The sequence below is a fragment of the Tauraco erythrolophus genome, chromosome 14, assembly GCF_009769465.1.
Source record: "Tauraco erythrolophus isolate bTauEry1 chromosome 14, bTauEry1.pri, whole genome shotgun sequence".
Classification (NCBI taxonomy): domain Eukaryota; kingdom Metazoa; phylum Chordata; class Aves; order Musophagiformes; family Musophagidae; genus Tauraco; species Tauraco erythrolophus.
In genome coordinates, this window is record NC_141478.1 from 4010936 (window position 1) to 4030031 (window position 19096).

General features: G+C 40.1%; 1 protein-coding gene across 1 annotated transcript in view; it reads left to right on the plus strand.

The window, feature by feature from the left end:
• Positions 1-19096, plus strand: part of CERS3 (ceramide synthase 3) — a 48964-nt gene that overhangs the window by 4101 nt on the left and 25767 nt on the right. The window contains exons 2-4 of the mRNA XM_009991756.2: positions 13104-13286; positions 14882-14999; positions 16870-16988. Of these exons, the coding sequence (XP_009990058.1) occupies positions 13105-13286; positions 14882-14999; positions 16870-16988 (419 nt within the window). The 5' untranslated portion in view covers position 13104. The remainder of the gene's footprint in view (positions 1-13103; positions 13287-14881; positions 15000-16869; positions 16989-19096) is intronic.

Here is a 19096-nt window from a genome sequence, read left to right on the forward strand (position 1 = left end):
CCTTTGTGCTTATTTCTGCGTTCAGTGTTCATCCTTTGCTTTTTAGCTTTATCTTCAAATTTAATTTTTCAGAGTAACTTTGTTACTGCACACCTTTTATAGCTATTTCATGTATGAATTTAGCTGAAACGGAAATGAATATTTTCTGGAAACTTGCCTCCAGCGCTTGACTTCCTTGACAGTGTTTATAGCCTTCAAGAAATCAGGTATGAAGTAGTGTTCTATTTTTGCTGACACCACTACAGCTGCTGTGAGAATTAGGTAAAGATCCATTATGCAGCAAAAACAGTTCTTTTTTTTTTTTTTTTTAATTATTTGTCTCCTTAAGGAAGAATCTAGTACTTGGTCACCTTCAACGGACTATTGGTCCCTCTAAAGGAGTTTTTCTTCACCTAAGCTAAAAGTATTGACCAGTGTGATGCCAGTGTTTTCTGTAATTTTAAATGACGAGCTGGTGCTCATAATTTAAGAGGGAAGGATTGCTGGCTGTGAAGCATCAAAGGGATTTCCCTTCAGCTTCACCAAGCAAATGCTCATGTTTTGCACTTGTGTTCTCTGTGGATGATTAAAGACCGATGCTCTAAGAGTCTTCTAGTAATGTAATCAAACAACATTTGTAGCATTGTCTTATATGTAAGTGTTACAAATTGTTGAGGTTTATTTTCATATGGTTGTTAAACCAGTGCTTCCAGCTCCAATGATCAACAAGGCATTTTTTTTTTAATCCTATATTACTTAGACTGTTGGAAATTAATGAAAAAAACTCTTTGAATGAGTTGGTTGAACTAATTGTTAAATCTGTAGTGTTGCAGCAGGAAGATTTTGTGTGTTAGTCTCTTGCATCTTAAGATAATAATAGCACAGGAGAGCGTTACTTAAGTGAATTAGCAGTGCTGTATTTGGAGTGGAAACAGTGAACCGTAGAAGTCAATCATTAGATACAGTTGTTCTTCCTAGATTTTGTCTGTAGCATGCAAATTTTAACACACCACTTGCTGTAAATGTGAGCAACCAAAGTTAACTCTTCTTGCCAAATTTACCTTTTCAAACGTATTCCAACATACTTAGTGAAAGTACCTCATATGGATATGCAATTAGATTTGAATTGCTCTAATGTTTCTGGTTATTCGAAAGGTGAATTTGACAAGTATGGACAAGGTGATGCTAAATCAAGGGGAAAGAAAAAAATCTCACCAAGGATAACTTAAAGACAAAACAGACTAGGATTCTGCATAAATAACGCTGACCAAACTGTAAACGGAAGAATTCTTCACTAAATCACACATGCATCTCTGTGCCTCTGGATAGGATTAATTGCTGTCCTGGAGGCCTATTGATACCTTGTATGTTCAGTATTTACATGAAATACAGCCAAGAGTTTGTAACAACTTGAAATATATAATGTAATTGTGGTATTTATATCCCTCAGTTATGAAGTGTGTGAGAGAAATTGGTTAGAAAGCAGTCCCCAGGTCATGGCAATGTCTCTTCCTTGCCTTTTTCCTGAGGCATATTTGAAGCCTATTAATAATCCTGTTCTCTGCGTTTCAGTGAAGTCATGGTGGCTTGGGTCAGCAGGAGAGTGGATTAGTGTTCCTTCACTACTCTCCACTGTCTTTATCCTTCCAGTATTAGTACTGACATCTGCTTTTTATCCGATTATCATCTTCCTTCTTGTTATTAAGGTCAGATTCTCAAAATACTGAGTTTCCTAATTCTTATTAAAATTCACAGGAACCAACTTCTGAAACAGTAATTTAGAAAGATTTAAGCATTTTTAAGATTTCAACTGTGTGTTGAAATTGTGTGTGTTCTTGATTAAGTCCTGCAATGAGATTCATGTATGATAAGTATTTATTACCTTAATGCTTGCTCAGTTCAGAATCTGGTATCTAGTCTTCAATTATGACAGATGGCATTGTTAATTAATTAGAAATTAACCTCTCCTTACTTAAAACCCTACATGGATTGTGAATCAAGTCATACTTCCTAGTAAGAAAGGTCTTGAGATAGTTTCTCGAGAGATTGTAAATTGACTTCTTCATCCCTTTTATCTAGGAGAAGGTTGGTCTATTAGGAGAAGATAGGAATTCATGTGAGGAAGAGGAGCTTAGCTTTTAAAGTACGGGTTGCAAGATTGGGTTATGATGATGATGTCCTTGAACAATGACTTGTCCTTGTCTTGCAATGATTCCTTTTCAGATATTTGTTGATTCTTGAGGAGCAGAAAGTATAGGAATACCAAGGTTTTTTACCTTAATCTTGAAGGAATGCCAGATGCTGAGCAGATGGGTTTCGCTGGTGGTGAAAAGAGAGTTTGGAGTCCAAATTATTATTATTAGATCAAATTGATTCCTGCTTTTTCTCTGTGTATACATATGACTGAGATTGATTAACTGTCTGCCATTGAGATAATCGGTTAGCAAAAATTACTAGGTACTGATAGGCAATCTGTTGAGAACATTTACCTGTGGGCTCCCCAGATGAATTTTAATTTTTTTTGCATAAAGGAAAACAAACCTGTTGGTTTGTTGGGGGTTTTTTCTTCCCCCTGCAGGTGCCATCATACACAACAGCTCTGATTCTAGAAGTTGAAGATTTACAACAGTCTCAAAGATTTGCCAAGAGGGTTTTCTCTACTGAGAAGGTTAACTAATGCTATAATCCTTCTTATGTAACTGCTTAGAAGCTCTGGTGAAAGCTCTCATCCAAAGTGTGGGTTCACTGTAATTTAATATATGTGTTTAACTGGCTGGAAAATGGAAAGAAGTGAATTTTGTGATTAATCCCCCCCCCTCCCCCCCGCCTCATGTTTTGTTCTAGTATTTTTTCCACTGGAAATCATGTATAAATTGTATAATTATTTGGGTCAAATATGTGCCTCCATTATCTAGTTATAGTTAATTGTCATATGATTGAGTAGGTGTTGTGCTGCAAGGAGTAGTAACACTTAAATTTATTTATTTGTTTTTCACAGAGAGATGTACAGACTAAGTTAGGGTTTATCGTTTGCTTTTCTTTTTTGCAGTATTCAAATTTAAGATACCTGAAGGATAAGTACCATGAAAGTGCAATGACACCTGAAAGGTCAGGGGGCAGTTTGGATCAGGAGGGTGTGGTTGGCTCGTTATTTACCATGCAATGTATTGTCATAGTCCTGCCTAGGTGGTGAGTGCTACCTAACATACGCTCCTCAAAAAGTACGTAAAAACATTTTTTTCCCCGTTTTATTGTTTGTAGCAGCCCCACGTTTGCTCTAGTCAAACGAACGTGGTTTTTGCAATTTCGTGTACCAGTGAAGAAATCGTGGATTGAGGCGTAAGGAGGTGTTTCTGCCAATTACCTGTTACACTACTGGCGGAGTATTAGCCAAGTGATATGTGAATCAGCTTGCTCCAGGCTTTTCTAATTGGCAAAGTGTTCCTAATTGTTGTGCTTGGTTCATACTGGTGATTCAGATGTGGGAAAGCATGGAGATAATTTAAAGCAACAGCAAAGCCATAATACTGCCTTTCTGCAATAATCCTTAGTGTTTAATATTTCTCTGGTGCATCAGTTTTGTGAATACCACTCCCAGTTTTGTGGAAGGACTAAAGACTCGCAGTAGCTGCAAAATATAATACCTCAAAAAGAAAAAAAAAAAGGTGCTGTATGAACAGAACCAAACTTTTCTCTGGAGGGACATGAATGAACAGGATCCAAATATTGCCTGGGTCACATCTTCTTTTATTGCAGTCTTATGGATTATGATGAAAGCTTTAATATACTCAAAAGGAATTGTGGAAATTAGGGCTGGGAGGAGGTGAAATCTCTCCAGTGTTATTTACATAGACACCATCTGTGGTTTAGGAAGTCTGTGAGCCCCAAACTACTGGAGGCTGGGGGTATCATCAGTTAGTATTTTGTGTTTTTTCTGTTTTTGTACTCTTCCATAGCCATCCGCTGTTAGCTTCTGTCAGACACAGTGTGCTGGGCGAGGTGAAACTTCGGTTCAACTTTGACATGTCTGTTCCTATTTCATGGGTTGCTGTTTGCTGACTGCAAGCAGGAAGAAAGGGCTAATAAGAGGTTCTCTGCTCCTGGCTTGTCGGTGAGGTTCTCTCCTTCCTTTTGAACAACACCAAGGTGTCCTGGCCACTGGAATGCTAAGACCTAAGAGTGCTGTTACTTATTAATTGAAACTGGGGAGAGCTGGTGAGGAATGACTTTCAGCGTTATTCCTTAGTCATGAAACTTAAAAAAAAAAAAAAAAAAAAAAAAGAAAAAAAATTTAAAAAATCACAAGTGTTAAGTAAAATGTACATGTTTGTATGGTATCTTGAACCAAATATACATTCAGTTTATTTTTCCCTCTGCTTAGGAATTTCAAAAATTCCGCTTTATATTTTCTGAGGAACTGGAACACTTTCTGCAAAACATTTAGTTGATTGAGGCTGGAAGTATTCCTGAGGCTGGTCAATAGGAGCAGAACCCTTTCTCTAGCTTTATTTGAAAACCTCTCATCATCTAATAACGCATGTAAAAATGTCAGTGTGAAGTGATGCATTTGGAGTTTCCTGTTCTGCACCACCAGCAGGTGCAGCATCCTCCCGTGCATGCATAGAGCAAGATAAGTTGAGACGAATTCTCATAGTGCAGCAAAGCACCACGTGACTTCAAACATTTCTTCATCTACTGTGTTGAAACAAGCACGAGGGAAGGCGCTGGGCAGTGCTACTCCCGAGTTTCACCGAGTAGATGCGTATGACATCAGGATTGCCTTCAGTCAGAAATCTTGAAGTGCAGCTTTGCTGGGTGGGTCTCTGAAGAATTTGAAAAGAGCTCTGTAGATAGGGCGTGTTTGCCTCTGTCAAAATAGAGAGTGCAATGCCTCTGCCCTGCTAATGTGCTTATGTTCTCTGACTGCAACAGCATAAAGGTAGGAATTTCTTTTTTTTTTCCTCCTATTCTGTTTGGTTTTGGTTTTTTATTATTATTATTTTTTCCTCCCTCCTTTCATCAGATTATGGTCTGAATTGTTAGCATGTGCAGATCTCTAACATTGTAAGGAAAAATTAGAGTAACTCATGATAGCATTTGGATAAAGAGTGGAATAGGTGTTAATGAGATTTCATATGTTGCAACTAAGTATTTCGACCTATGAGAACTGCTTGTTATTTTAGAGAAAAGTAGTACAGGTTACAGTAGTAGTTTTGCTTTTCTACTTCTCATATCATTATACTATTAAGTGCTTGTAAGAACACTTCTTTCTGAACTGGAAGAGAGGAAAATTTATTAACAGGAAAAATAATGTTAGGTAATGATGTAAATGTGATTGCATAAAAAACCCTTGAATTTAAGTTGCTTGAAAAAGCTAGTTCTAATTTTGTTCTGTGAAATGCTAAGAAAAAAATGTCTTTAAGAAATTCAGTTTAACAGAGTTTTTTATAAGACTTACCTGTTGAAGATCTGAAGAAGCCAGTGCTATAAATAACACATTTAAACAAGCTGTCAGAGTTCTTTCAGAGCAATGCTATAACATTCAGGTGGAGGAACCTTGCTCATTCTTTCCTCCTACTTTTTGTAAGAAAAAGTGTTTTTTGCTGGCTTCCTAGCTTGGGTCAGATCTTCAGCTGGGGTGCCGCTGTTGATGAAGAGACTCTGCTGGTACACATTTAGCTGAAGATCTCTCTCACATTTGTTAGGACATGAGGAGGATACCAAACAGTAGCAGAAAAAATGAAATGCCTGTTACATTCTGACACCTCCTCTCTTTGGCTTTGTGGGTGGAGAGTGTCTGGGCAGGTTAAACTGCAGAGGAGGGGACAACCAACAGGAGGAGAACCCAGAAGAGTGGAGCACAACAGACTTGGTTTAATTGCTGGTTTAGGGTGGTGTAGAGATCATTAAAGTCAGTGCACAAGCATGTGTACATGATAGCTGAGGACACTGTTTCAGGAAGCTGCAAGTAGGACGGTTTTCCATAGCACAAATCTCCCAGCCCTGTCCTTTTCACCACCTCCCAAGGACTAATTTAAAACCTTGAGTCATCTGCTGTGCAGGTGGAGAAGCCAACAAACTGCCTCGGCACTCTTGGGTCTTCTCTGTAGTTCCTTACTATTCTGCTGTCCTCACCTGTTTTGCGGTACTGTCACGCTTGTAACAGTGTGCTTGTCCTGGCCACTGCATGCCCAGAAGTTCCTGTGTTCTCCTCTGCCCTTAACCCTTTTTGTAAATAAGTGACCGAGAAGGCTCACAACTCTGGCAAAATCCCCGTTCTATAACTTAGCTTTTTAAGTTAGACGTCAGGGTTTTATTTCAAACAAAATTTTGGTAAGCTCCAAAAAAGAATAATTTTTGCATCTTTCCCAAATAGTAATAATTTGAAGAAAAGTGTCATACTTTAGAAGATTTTTCCTTACATTCTGACAAGTGTTACTAACAAGTTCTTGAAGCAACTGTTGTCCTTTTAGGTATGTTCAAACTTTTTATGAATTAAGCATTTGTTAAGAACCTGTAGTTTGGATAGGGCTTTTTTTTTTTTGAGAACTATTTTTTCTAACCTCAAAATTATTGCAGATATTTGAGTTATTTCACAGCTCTTTATACAACTCTGTCCATGTTCTGGATTTTTAAAGCTGAAAAGCAGACATAGTTTGCACTGTAACAGTACAGTGTGAGAACTGTATTTTACTTTTCTCAGCTGCCTGCGATCATCTAAAACCGTTTTAGGTGCTCAAAAATGATTTACCTTTAAGTAGAGAGAGCATGGTAACTTTCACCCAGAAAATGAATTATTTCAAACAGGTCTGGTTCTCTTTTTTCCCCCCTAGAGAACAGGGAAAAATATAAAACTCACTTGCCACCTTAATTGAGATTTATTCAAAGTGCAATTTTAGCCTGCTACAATATAGTAACCAAGTTACGAGGTAATATGATAGAATAGTAAAAGAAGTAAAATACTCTAATTGCCCTATAACGAGGCACTTAAACTGTTTACTGTCAAGATTTGTACAAGCTGGGGAGTAAATTTGAAGTTAAAGGTCTCATAGCAATCTTAATTCAGCTGTTTTATGTGTGTGGAGGATTTCGGTGTTCCATCATAAGAACCTCTAAATCCAACAGCTCTTTTACTCTATGCTGCCACTGGTTGTACGTGTAGGTTTGGTAAGATGTCATTCCCACTGTGGCTCAGGTTGGGTGGAATTTAACCGGAATTGTGTTTTGATGATGAGAAAAGACAAGATGCAGAGATGGCAGCATCAATCCAATATCCTTCTTTCAGTTCTTTCCTCCGCTAACCCGTGGTTCAAACCCTCGGTGTCAGTTAGGCGCGAAACACTGCTGGATCAGATGCAGAAAGCAATGCCAAGAAGCAGTAACAGGCAGTGTCTCCAGCTGGCAGGTACCTACAGCTGACAACGGATGCCTGGATGAATGGTTTTGTGTGGAAGAAACAGTGGAGGTCAGAGTGGCTTTTACTGCCTTAGGGACTAAACGTTTTTTAGCAGAAAAAATTATCAGTGGAGAGGCTAATCTGGTGTCACATCCTGTGATTTCTCAAACTTGCAAGTTGTGAGTACATCCAGAAGACATATAAAACAGCTGTTGTACATGTGAAAGGCTGTATGGCACAATATCAGCTGTCAGCACTTGCACCAATACTAAACCATTAACAAGTTTGAGTTCGTACATGCGAGGGTTTTTGCATTTTATTAAAACTCCTTTTTCTGTAGTATTGGAATTTTATTTTTTTTAAAGATATCTCTTATGTAGTGCTTCTGCTATCCTCAGTAGGAAAAAAAAAAGGTTGCACAACTGCTAGCAATAAAGTGTAGGTCCCATATTTTTTCACCTGTTTCATGGTGGTGATAGTAGTTGCTCTTGTTTAAACCATATACTAGCTATTTTTAGCACAACACAAATCTGCTGCTGAAACTTGTGTGTTAACTATTGCATATATTGCTTAGTCTTAAGCCAAACTGGAAACAAAACCTGTGATATGGTGGATCACATCTTTATTTACTCTTTTAAACCACTTTGGTTTAATGTTGATGATTAACAGCCTGGAACACCTTTGCTATCACTTTCGATATCTGAGGGACTGGATTTTTCCCTACTGCGCCAGCCTTACCCATTCTACCAAATGATGAGAGAAATAGGAGAGTTGTGGTGTTCTTGCTTTTTGCTGATTTCATTCTTTCCGTTACACCTCTGGAGTCAAACTGAGGAGACAGTCTAGTAAGATGCTTGGAGAAATTAAGGTTTCTTTCGCTTGCTTGCATATTTGTGTTGGTGATCCATGCTTTCTAATTTATTTGGTAAATAAGGATAGGAAATCCTCCTTAACACATCCTTCAAACCTGGATATTACCTTCTCCTAATTCTGGTTTTGGAAATGCAGTTTTTGCAAGTAAGAGCTTTTATGTGGAGAACACAATCAAAGCTTTGGCTCTGTTTCTTTTTGTTCATTCCCCAGACTGCAGCAGCCAGAAATTCCACTTCAAAGCAGCTCCCAAATTTGTTTTTCGAAACGTAGCCACGTAGTTTTTGTCAAACAAAAATTTGCCCTATTTTGCTTAATGGCATTAAATAATAAGATTTTTTTTTTTTTAATTTAATGTATCAAGGATCCAAGGAACAGAGCTTTGAAAGAAACTTCACACTGGTACTTCCCAACTGTGTAGGCTTTCCTTTAATTATAAAGGATGCAGTTCCTGAAGTAATCATTCCTGATTTTCCTGTTTTGCCCTAGCCCATTTAAAACTAGATTAGGCTACAGGGGAGATCCTTCCTTAGCAAGGAGGTGATTAGATTTCTTTACCTGGAGTATTTAATTTCCAAGATGAAGGGGAACTTTCCAGTTTTCTAAAATATCTTTATTTTAGAGTTAGACTGACCTTTAGGCCCTTGTAGAGCAAGGACAAAGATTCCAGTTTTGCCAGTGAAAATAATATTGGTGGTGCTGGTGTACGGACAGGAGTTTGGGAAGAAGCAGGGGGTTTTTTTAACCCTAGGTTGGGCAGAATGTGGGTCACTTGGCTGTTGCCATTTCTCACTCCTGCTTGCTTGGTGCTGTGACAAGCTGTAAGGAAAAAAAGTTCTGAGCTCAGCACTTTTAGGAATAGGAGGTTCAGGCTGAGTAGGCTTTCAAGTTTCTTGTTAGAGCTGGTCCCAAATCAGGACAAGCTGGACCTTTGTATCACTGCCCTTTCTTCAGAAGCAGTGCGTGTGAGGGGAGAATAACAGCTTGAGACAGTTTATGCAAACTAAAAAGATCAGCTGCCTTTGAAATCCAATATCTACAGCCTGATCCCAGCACTGGAACTGGTTGCCACCACTTGTGGTTGCACTGGAACATGTGCCTTTGTGTGGTAACGAGCTCCTGACAAAATAAGCGTCCCCTAGTTTTATGCTGGTGTACTGGAGAAACGAACCTGTGTCCCAAGGACTGCAGTCATAGCGCTTCTCGGAGGCGAAAATTTCTCGGCAGCGTAAAATGAGCCTGTTGCGAAACATGTTCCACTCATCCAAGTGATGAGAAACTGGTTCTCCCATTTCCCACCCAGAGTTTGGGTGCTATGTGAGGAAATGTCCATTTACCTGGCTGTCACTGCTCATAGCCCCTGGGTGGCAGGTAGAAGTCTTTCAGCTGTCCCTTCTATTTTTCAGTCCCTCCCACAAGAGGACCTGTGGTGGATGCCTTCCCTTTCCCGCTCACGCTAGGGACACTTGGAAGAGGTGTTCTCAGTGTAAGGTTGTTACTGGCCTTCCTAACCTGTTAGGATTTAACAAGCTGCCAAAAATCTTTGGGTTAAACCCAAAACTAAATCTTTGGGTTAAACCCAAAACTAAACAGTATAGACAACATCATTTAAAATATATGCAAGTGCTTGAGGCTGGTCTACGTGTAATATGCCAGAACAATAGCCCTTGTGGGGCAAAACCTTTTTCCAGAAAAAGTAGCATACAAACAATAACGGGAGAATTTTCTCTCCTGTGGTACTGGCAAATGTGCCTTAAGCCTGACGTGTTCTGAAAGGAGAGTTTGCACTCTCTGGCCATTCAGTCTCTGCCTGGCTAGTTGACACAGATGTGGGATTAAGGGTTCTGAGAAGTCACTCTGCCACAATTGTCCCAGGCAGCTGGTAACCGGAAGGAGGAGAGATTAGCAAATGGCAGCTAGAGGTTTTCCAACAGTCAAAGCTTGCTAGAGACAAATGACCTGTGTGCTTTCCCTCTGTCTCCTTTTCTCCATCCTCTGGCCTCTTCTTTCGCGATTTACACAGCCATTGTTTAGGGTCAAAAGGAATCAAAGTAAATAATTTAGAATGAAGTGGTCAAGTCATAATGCGGACAAAGCTGGTAGTGAGGATTAGCTTTTGGGGCAGTGGTTGCTGTAGATATGGTGAGTAAGCTGTAGAGCTGGATTATCTGTATCTGTGATGCTGTGGGAGTATTGAAAGAACCTTTTTGGCGGAGAGGATGGGATAATACATGGGTTCATCTTTAAAAGTGCAATCAAGTTCCAATACTAATTTTAATCCAGGTTTCTAGGAAGTAGCAAGTATGTGTTTGTGGAGAAGGAGGTGATAAATAAAGCTAGGGCTGAGTTAGTTTCCCAGTTAGTTTGTTTTGCGTGGTGCTTCCTGAGATGGACACTTCTTTTGGGTATCAGCTTCCTTTTCATACAGAAAAATAGACAAAGTACATGTGGGTTTCATGATATGTTTCTCAGCAAGCTGAAGGGGCTAAGAGAACCTTGCTGCTTTATGGTATATATGACAAAATGTATTCATAGAGTTCCTATACGTTTCAGGATCTCCATGATTTAAGGAGGGATAAAACTACTTAATCACACAGCCACAGCTGTTGGCCATTTAAGAGCAAAGAGGGCAGAAAGAGAAACTGTAAAATGTTCATGTCACTGCTGCCCAGTGTGTTTGGAAGGACTTCCTCACCTCAGGTGCACCAGCAACCTCATGATGAGAACTGAATCTGAAGGGAGACAGGACAACAGCCCAACTGCTTAAACAGCTGCTGTTACGAGGATGGAAATCTCCACGACTGTCCTGGGAATGGCCTGATTTGCTGCAGTGAAAACATAGGCTGGATGTAGGGTGAACATCCAGTTTAATGGTAATGAAACATAAAAATAGGCTGCAGACAGATGTGGAATCTCATCAACAGTTTTCTGAGATTTACTTGGACAACATTCATCAGGGATAGTCTATTCCCCAGTGCCAGGCAAGACCTGGTACCAATACAAGGTATTACAGAAGAAAGAGTGTCAGAGAACCCGCCTTTCTACGAGTCTGTTTGGTGTTTGCAAGAGAGGATTTTTACTGAAATCTGTGGAGTCTGGGTCAGACCTCAAATCCCAGATTTTCCTTAAATTTTAAGATTAAGCATGTGCTTATGAGCTTAGTTTTAACGGAGGTGTATTAACTAGTTTAAGACCTGGAAAGGTCTCATACGGGAAGGCGTCCATGTGTGGAAGGGAAACCTGAATTAGTGAGATCCCAAGAATGCAACATGAAAATGGGCACTACTGGATTTTTCTGTGGTTTGAGTATTTTGGGTGCATGCTCCATCACAACCTGTCTCACCTTAATCCAACTGTTAATGCTCTTTCCGCTGTGTTATAAGAGACTGGCCTATTTTTGTTACAGTTTTGATAGTTTGCAACGCACAGTGTGGTATAAAATACAGCTATTTTAGGAAGCAGAACTGTGGAATGAGTCTCTCCCCTGGTCTTCTGGGGCAGTTTGCCTGCAAGCCTCTCTGTCTGACCTCAAATGTCACGTTTCAAAGCCCTGCTTCATTATCATGGCGCCTGCTAGCTGTAGTTAAGGGTCTGTTAGCAGCCCCGTTGTAAATCCCTACTTCCAGGAGTTTATAATTCAGCAGTAAAAAATCGCTCTAGGCTGAAACTTGGCATGTAAAGTCTGAGTGCAGGAACAATTGTGATTTTTTTTCCTCCTTTATTTTTCTATTTGCTTGTACACACACAATTCATTCAGTAGGTTTTTACTGTCCCCTCTTGGCATTTCAAAAGATTAAATGGCCGAGTTATTAATATTTCAATACTGACTACTGTGCTTGGCCAGTAAATTGATTAAGAGTGTCTGTTAACCCAGCTCTGTTTGATGGATACAAGTCACTGCTTCACAAATCCGCTGCAAGGCTTCACCTTAGTGTAGACAGCTCAGCGTGGGTCACAGCGATGGCTTGTTTAGCTGTTGGTTAAAGTGGGCTTCAGAGCCAGCCATGTCCCAGTCTGGAGAGCTGGTGCGAGGGCACCAAGCGTGGTGGCCTGATGCAGCACAGGTGGAAGCTACGTGTGGCTGCAGGCAAAACTAAAGTGGCGTGGCCCCTGCTCAGATACAGAGGAACATTAAAGAGCCTGAACTGCTGCCTGTCCTCAGCGTGACTCCATCTTATCACTTGATCATGTACATAGACGTCGCTGTGAGACCTTCTGATGGGACATCCAACGCTAGGAGGAGACTTGGTTGAAATTCTCCCGGCTCAACTGTTTCCTCATTGAAACTATGGTTCAGTTAAATCAGTCATTTCCTCATATTCTTTCTGGTTTATGGGAAGTTTTAGTATGGGAAAAGTTATTCAGATTTATTACTCCTAGAAATTACAGAAAAATTACTTGTTTTGGCCTTATGGAAAACATTATAGTAGCTTATATTTTTCTTCAATTTTAGAATGTCTTTATAGGATATATAACGTTTGTACTGCAGAGTCTTACAACTAAATGAGGGGTAACAGAAACTTTTAAATATATGATGTAGAATGCAAAGGTTAAAAATGATACTTTTACAAGAATGAAATGTTATGGTTTAAGTGAAATATTTTTTCCTTCAAGAACTGATTTTTAGACATTTTGTTTTGATCTAGGATTTGATCACAGTTAATAGTATTTCCTGCAAATCTTCAAAAAAGCTTGCTGTGCACTCTATTTTTTTATACTTGGTCCGGTGCACAGGTGTTTGCAAAATCAGGATCAAAGTGTATATTCCCAGTAACAACAAGGTTCACTATGTATTCTTTCATGCATTTTCTTTTCGATAAGTCAGGAATAATTTTTAATTATCTATTTATTTGCTTAGCATGGCGCACATATTAAAGACGCTCAACAGCTGGTTCTGGTGGGAGAATATCTGGATGCCTGTCAATGTCACGTGGGCACATTTCGTAGACCGTGATGGACTTGTCTTTCCAAAACCACATCAATTATATGCCACAATACCATATGCTTTTGTTCTGCTGATTATCCGATTCCTCAGTGAAAGGTAAGAAACATAAACGCAATTTTATGCTAACGTTAATCCTCATTAATGCTAAAAATTTTTGGAAAATAAGGTATCTTTAGATCAATGTTGTCTTAAAAAGGAGGATTAGTTGGTGGTTTCCTAGAAAGATCTAGTAGAGATAGCACGGCAGGTGAAAAACTGGGAAATATTTTCACTGTTAGGAACATGTGGCTGTGGTCCAATCTGGAAGGAAAATACTTCTGTCTAGCTTTTCTAGAACAGCATCTGGATAATTCTAATTATCTCTTTTCGCTAGAGATACAATTCATACAAAACCATTTGAGTTTCCTTTTGCTTTTTCTCCTTTGGTGGAAGGGTAGAGGTATTTGTCCTCTAAACCAAACCTCTCCTTTCGTTTGGACCTCCCCCAGAACATCTGTGTGAGGCTGATAGATGCCAGGTGTCTAGCTGTGGCAAAACTAGGCAGACTGGAGGGATCTCAAAGTTTCATGTGAACATTTTATGCAGATCTAGTAATGCTGATTCCTTTTTTTTTCCTCACTTTGGCGCTGAAAGATGGATTGCTTCTGCAGCTGGAATCTTCTGGGACAGGCAGAGGTTGGCTCCACAGAAGAAAGCTACAAAGATATTAAGATTTGCAGTGCTTTGACTTATTTATTTGTGCCTTTTTTTGCTTCACTTTATTTTTTTTCTCTAAAGAATGTGATTAGTAGACTTTTATAATTATTTCAGGATAGAATGAGGAAATTTGGAATGTTGTAAGTTGGACAAACTTAAAACAGAACCAGATAAGATCATTCATGTTAGAGATCAAAAGTAATTTGGATCATATGTTTATAACCATTTACAGTGTCTCCTGAGTAAATGCTTGCCCAACCATGTCTCACTGTGCTGCTATTGGAAATCGCTCGTGTGAGTAATTAGCCCACACATCTGGCCCGCAGTGGATCTGCCCATGAATGAGGAAAACTGACCGCTGCTCTGACTAACAAGGAATCAATTGCTGATATCAGCAGGAAAGAGGGGGGCTTGTTCAGAAAACCCTGCCCAAGTAGGAGAGCGAAGTATTTGCCATGTCTGCAGCAATTTGTGTTGGAAAATGGAAGAGAAAGAAGCCTTCAGTCTCGAGGAGCTGCTGTGTGCCACAAGCTAAAGGCCACAAGTCGAATCCAGTGTCTTGGGCAGTGGTAGCCCGGTGAAGCAATGTGCTAAGTGACTATCTGCCACCAAGAGAAAGTATCCCAGTAGCAGTCTTTCAGCTCGCATGGAGAGAGCATCTGTTCTTGTTTCACTCTCCCTTAACTGTTGCTTAACTCCAATATGCCTCTGAAAAACACAAGGACACAAAAATAAGGATCTTTCCCTTGGTTTTATGGATTTCACAACCACAAACTAGAGTCCTTGGGTCTGTGTTTTTGTATAACTGCTAATATGCTATGATTCCCTCTTGGGATTAGCTGGAGGGAGATTCCTTTCTCTTACAGTGCACTGTCATATCCTATGGCAGATTAAATTGCTTCAGATTTATTTTCTTCATATCCTGACATGAGAATAGCTAAGGTCTTGTAACTGTGTTGTATTTTTAAAGTATTTTTCATGGTGTGTCTTTTCAGATATGTTGCTATACCTCTAGCAAAAGCCTTGGGTATAAAGAATGCAAGACGTGTGAAGCCACAGCCTAATCCTGTTTTAGAGAGTTATTTCCGGGAGTGCTCAAGACATCCATCCCAAGTAAGAGTTCTCATTCTTTTAAGCTAGTTCTGGTTTTGGAAAATCCCAAGTCTTACTGTTTCAATCAGCTATCAGTGATGACATCATGGAATGAGTTCCAGCTGATTGACAGATGACTTAATTTATTTGGGTTTTTGTTGCTGTTCTGCTGACAAGAGTATATGGCATCCAAAACAGAAAATATGTTTAAGATGTTTAATTTTCTGGCATGCTGTTCTAGGTTAGACTGTTAATATTTCCACTGAAGATCAGTGTTCCATCTTTAACTCATTCTGCCTGGAGAAAGCATCAGCTGACATCTGTTGTTGGAAAGTGGTATCATATTTATTGCAAGCAATAATATTGGAACGCTAGCATGGAAGCCTTTTGATCCGTTATATTGCTTCATACTTAATCCTGGCTTATGTGAGAAAGAAAAGCAATCTTTCTATTACCTTGCTGTTTGTTTTTTAAATTGAACAAGAGAAAATAATAGCCAATGTTCACCATCTCAAAAAATGAGGCAACTTGCTTGTTGATGGGAAACAGATACTTTGCTGTGAATGCAGCCTCAGAAAGTTCACTTACCAACTACAGTTACCAAACAATTGCAGTGTTCCTACACTGTTTTTGAAAAGAAATATGTGCTTTCTAGTAATGAGGGACATTGATAATTATTGATGTGTGGAACTTTGCTTTCTATCCCTAACTCTGCTATTCTCTTACTGTGTCTTTTGCCCGATATCATCAGGAATAGATGTATTCGTGTTCACATATGAGCTCTTCTCTCTCTGGGCAAGTATCCCGATCTCTCTGTTTAATACTTTCCTTCTGCACGAGTATAGTTTGATTAATCTCTGAAAAGAAGCACAGCATTTTAATGCTCATCAGTACACGGGAAAGATTCAGGCCGCCTCATTTAGGTGTCCAGCTTGGGGACCAGTGTGCCTGAGAAAGCATGCAGAGGCCCAGCTGGCGATGGAGGGCATTTAGGCTCTGTTGTCCGTCAAAACGCAGCTGGTAGTCCTGCATGGCAAGTAGAGAACCCTCCAGCCAGCAGGATGGGCTGAACACAGAGGCTGTTTGCACTCCTGCCCTCCCCAGCAGCCAAGGTGCCTTTGCTCACATACCAGAGCTTTCTCTGAGGGTAGGAGACTAACTCAACTGGACTTGCCTTGGTGGAGGCAGCACGGCTGCCACCCACTATTTGCATACCAGCCTTGCGGGGAAAGAGCTTCCCCAGCCATGAGTCCAGTGCTACCTCCTCTCCTGCAGCGGCCCCAGGGGAGGTCAGCCCACACCTTCTGTGCTTCAGGATGGAGGAGAGCAAGGAAGCCTGCCTGGATTTATTTTTAGGTGTCGAAAAGAAGCAGTCTGGATTTTGGTCAGTAAGGTTAACTGGTTTGCCCTGTACCACAGAAGTACGTTGGATTTGAGAACAGAGCTCAGGTCACCTTAATTCCAGGTCTGCAACTCACCTACAAGAGTCATTTAAACATAATCTAATAATTAATTATAATTAGGTAGGATATTAGATACAGTGGCCATGTGTGTGTTGATGCATGGCACTTCTCCCTCAAGCCCAACCCCTTGCTTAGCACTAGAAGTTGCACCTTTGAAACTATCAGAAGCCACTGGAAAGACAATAGCACAGTTTGTGGATCTATACTTGTTTTATTTATATAAATCAGTTTCTCAAAAATCCAGGGTTTCTGTGAGCGTACCTCAAAAATTAAACCAGGAAGCCTGCAAGGTAAACCCACGTAGTTAATGTTAGTAATATTTTTAAAAGAAGACCTTACAGCAGTGAGAAGCTGATCTGTGAACTACAAAATAAATGAAAATGACATTGGAGTACATCTTGTAGCTAACACTATTCCATTTTTTGCAGTCGGAGATCCAAGGCCTTGCCAAAAAGTGCAACTGTACTGTCCATTTGGTGGAAAAGTGGTTTAGGAGACGGCGAAACCTTGAGATCCCAACAGTGCTTCGGAAATTCCAGGAAGCTTTGTAAGAAAAGACAATGCTTTTGATTATTTTGGGCTTTACTGCTTTGAAAAAAGTGCTGGAGGTCCATAGTTGCCTTTTTCAGGGGAACTCGGTTCCAGAAAGCCGAGTCTGTCCGATGAGGGTTTTGGTTTGTGCATACTCAAACAAATTGAAAGGATCTAGTAGCATTTCTCTAAATGATGTGACTTTACGAGATTAGGCTAACAGTGTTTCCTGAAAAAACCCTCAAAAATGTTTTACAGTTTTTTTCATTGTGTAGTAATGGACTTATTTGTAGGTTCCTGCTACATAATGCTTAACGAAAACATGCAGAGAATAGGAAAATATTTTCCTTTCTGCTAGTAATCATGGGGGAACAAAGCTGCTTACTCACTGTTGTTTATGTATGTGCCCATGCTGTCGTTTTGGGATGCTGTTACGTGCACAGAAGTCAGTTTAAGAGCAGGAATCATGGCATCCTAACTCAGTGATAGGTGTCACAGCTCAAGCATAGGGTGCTGTGCAAAACGTGAGCTCAAATACACTGGCGAGGTGGGCCACTGAGCAATTCTGAGTGATTATAATGAATATGTGAAGTTTCAAAATCTCCTGCATGTGATTGAAACTGGAGAAGCATTCAAGAGTCTGATTTTTCACAAACGTGTGAGAAATTCCTCGTACCTAAACATTTTGCTATTTAACTATCCCAGTGTTATCCAACATCTCATACAAATTGCAAATCCCCAAACGGACATGGCTTTACTTACATAGCTCATTTCTTTTGGATACTGAAATCAACTGTACCAGTGTAAACCACTTTGGTAATGTCCTGTGTGTCTGGATTTTGACGAGCATAGTTACATTGGCAAAAATTCTCACGATTATAATATTTAACTTCTAGTGCAGATTCGCTTAAGGAATGAAGGTTAAAAGTACAGCTACAAAGCCCAAAGTTGAGTACTCTATCAAGACTATTTTCAGTGTGAATCAACATGATAATGATTTGATGATGTGCTCTGGGCATAAATCCAGTTGATAGACATAGACGTGTTTCTCCGAAGCCTGATGGAGTTAAGTAAACTCTCCTGGCAAACCGACATTGACGGTTTACTTCTGGCATTGCTTAGTGGATCACTTTGTTTTACAAGTGCCACTACGATTTCCTGCTGTTGGTAAAAGACCCACCTGCCATGGATGCATGTCTCTAGTAATACACGGCCAAAGACTGACGTTAAAACTTGCTTGGCAGCTTAAGTGAGAATGAAGCAAACAAGTTTCTCTTTTGCAATTTTTTTGAACCTTGCTTTGCTCTTTGTCAGTGAATTTAATGGATATAATTCTCAAGGCAACAAATGAGGAGCAGAGTAATTCCATGCTAGTAGTCAGTGTTATGAGCATTATGAAATTTTTGAAAGCCTGCAATCTCCAGAATCATTTTTCTGAATCATAAGGAAAATCTGATGAGCCAGATCTAAACCATACTTAAGCCATTAGTGCTCCCAGTTAAGCAACACTGGGGTTTGGAAAGCCTTTTGCATGAAATTTTCCCTGCCTTAAAAGACTTACCAGCCTTTAACTTCTCCTACTAAATTCTTTTTTGTTAGACTCAGTTCAAGAGAAAAGATTCCTGAAGTTAAATCACAAAACCCTTTTGCATAGCTGCTGTTCGGTGCCCTCCCTGGTGGCCAGGTTCAGAGCTTAAAGGGCACTTGGGTGAAATTTGGTGAATTTGGATGAGTTTTACTTTAGGTTTTGTTCACCAGATTCATAAAGAAGCTTGGCCAAATGCAAAATGAGGTAGTGCTCTGGCAATCTTGCACGTACACCGAGTTACTCTGACGCACTGAGTGCTTATTGCCAAGGGCAGTCGGTCTGTGCTTGTAGGGCTGGCGACGAATGGCACGGTCATGCTCTGTGCTTTGGCTCTGATTCAGAAAACCGCTTACGCTTTACAATCAACGCAGAATCAGGCCCACTATAGCCACCAACTACTCACACCTCTTTTGCTTTGAGGTAGGAGGCTTGAGGGCAGAATCAGCCCCTGTGTAAAGTCTGTCCCGGGCCATGGTGGTGTTTTTCCTAGCATCTCTTGGTTGACTGAGCCAGGTATTACTTGTGGCTCCTGCTCT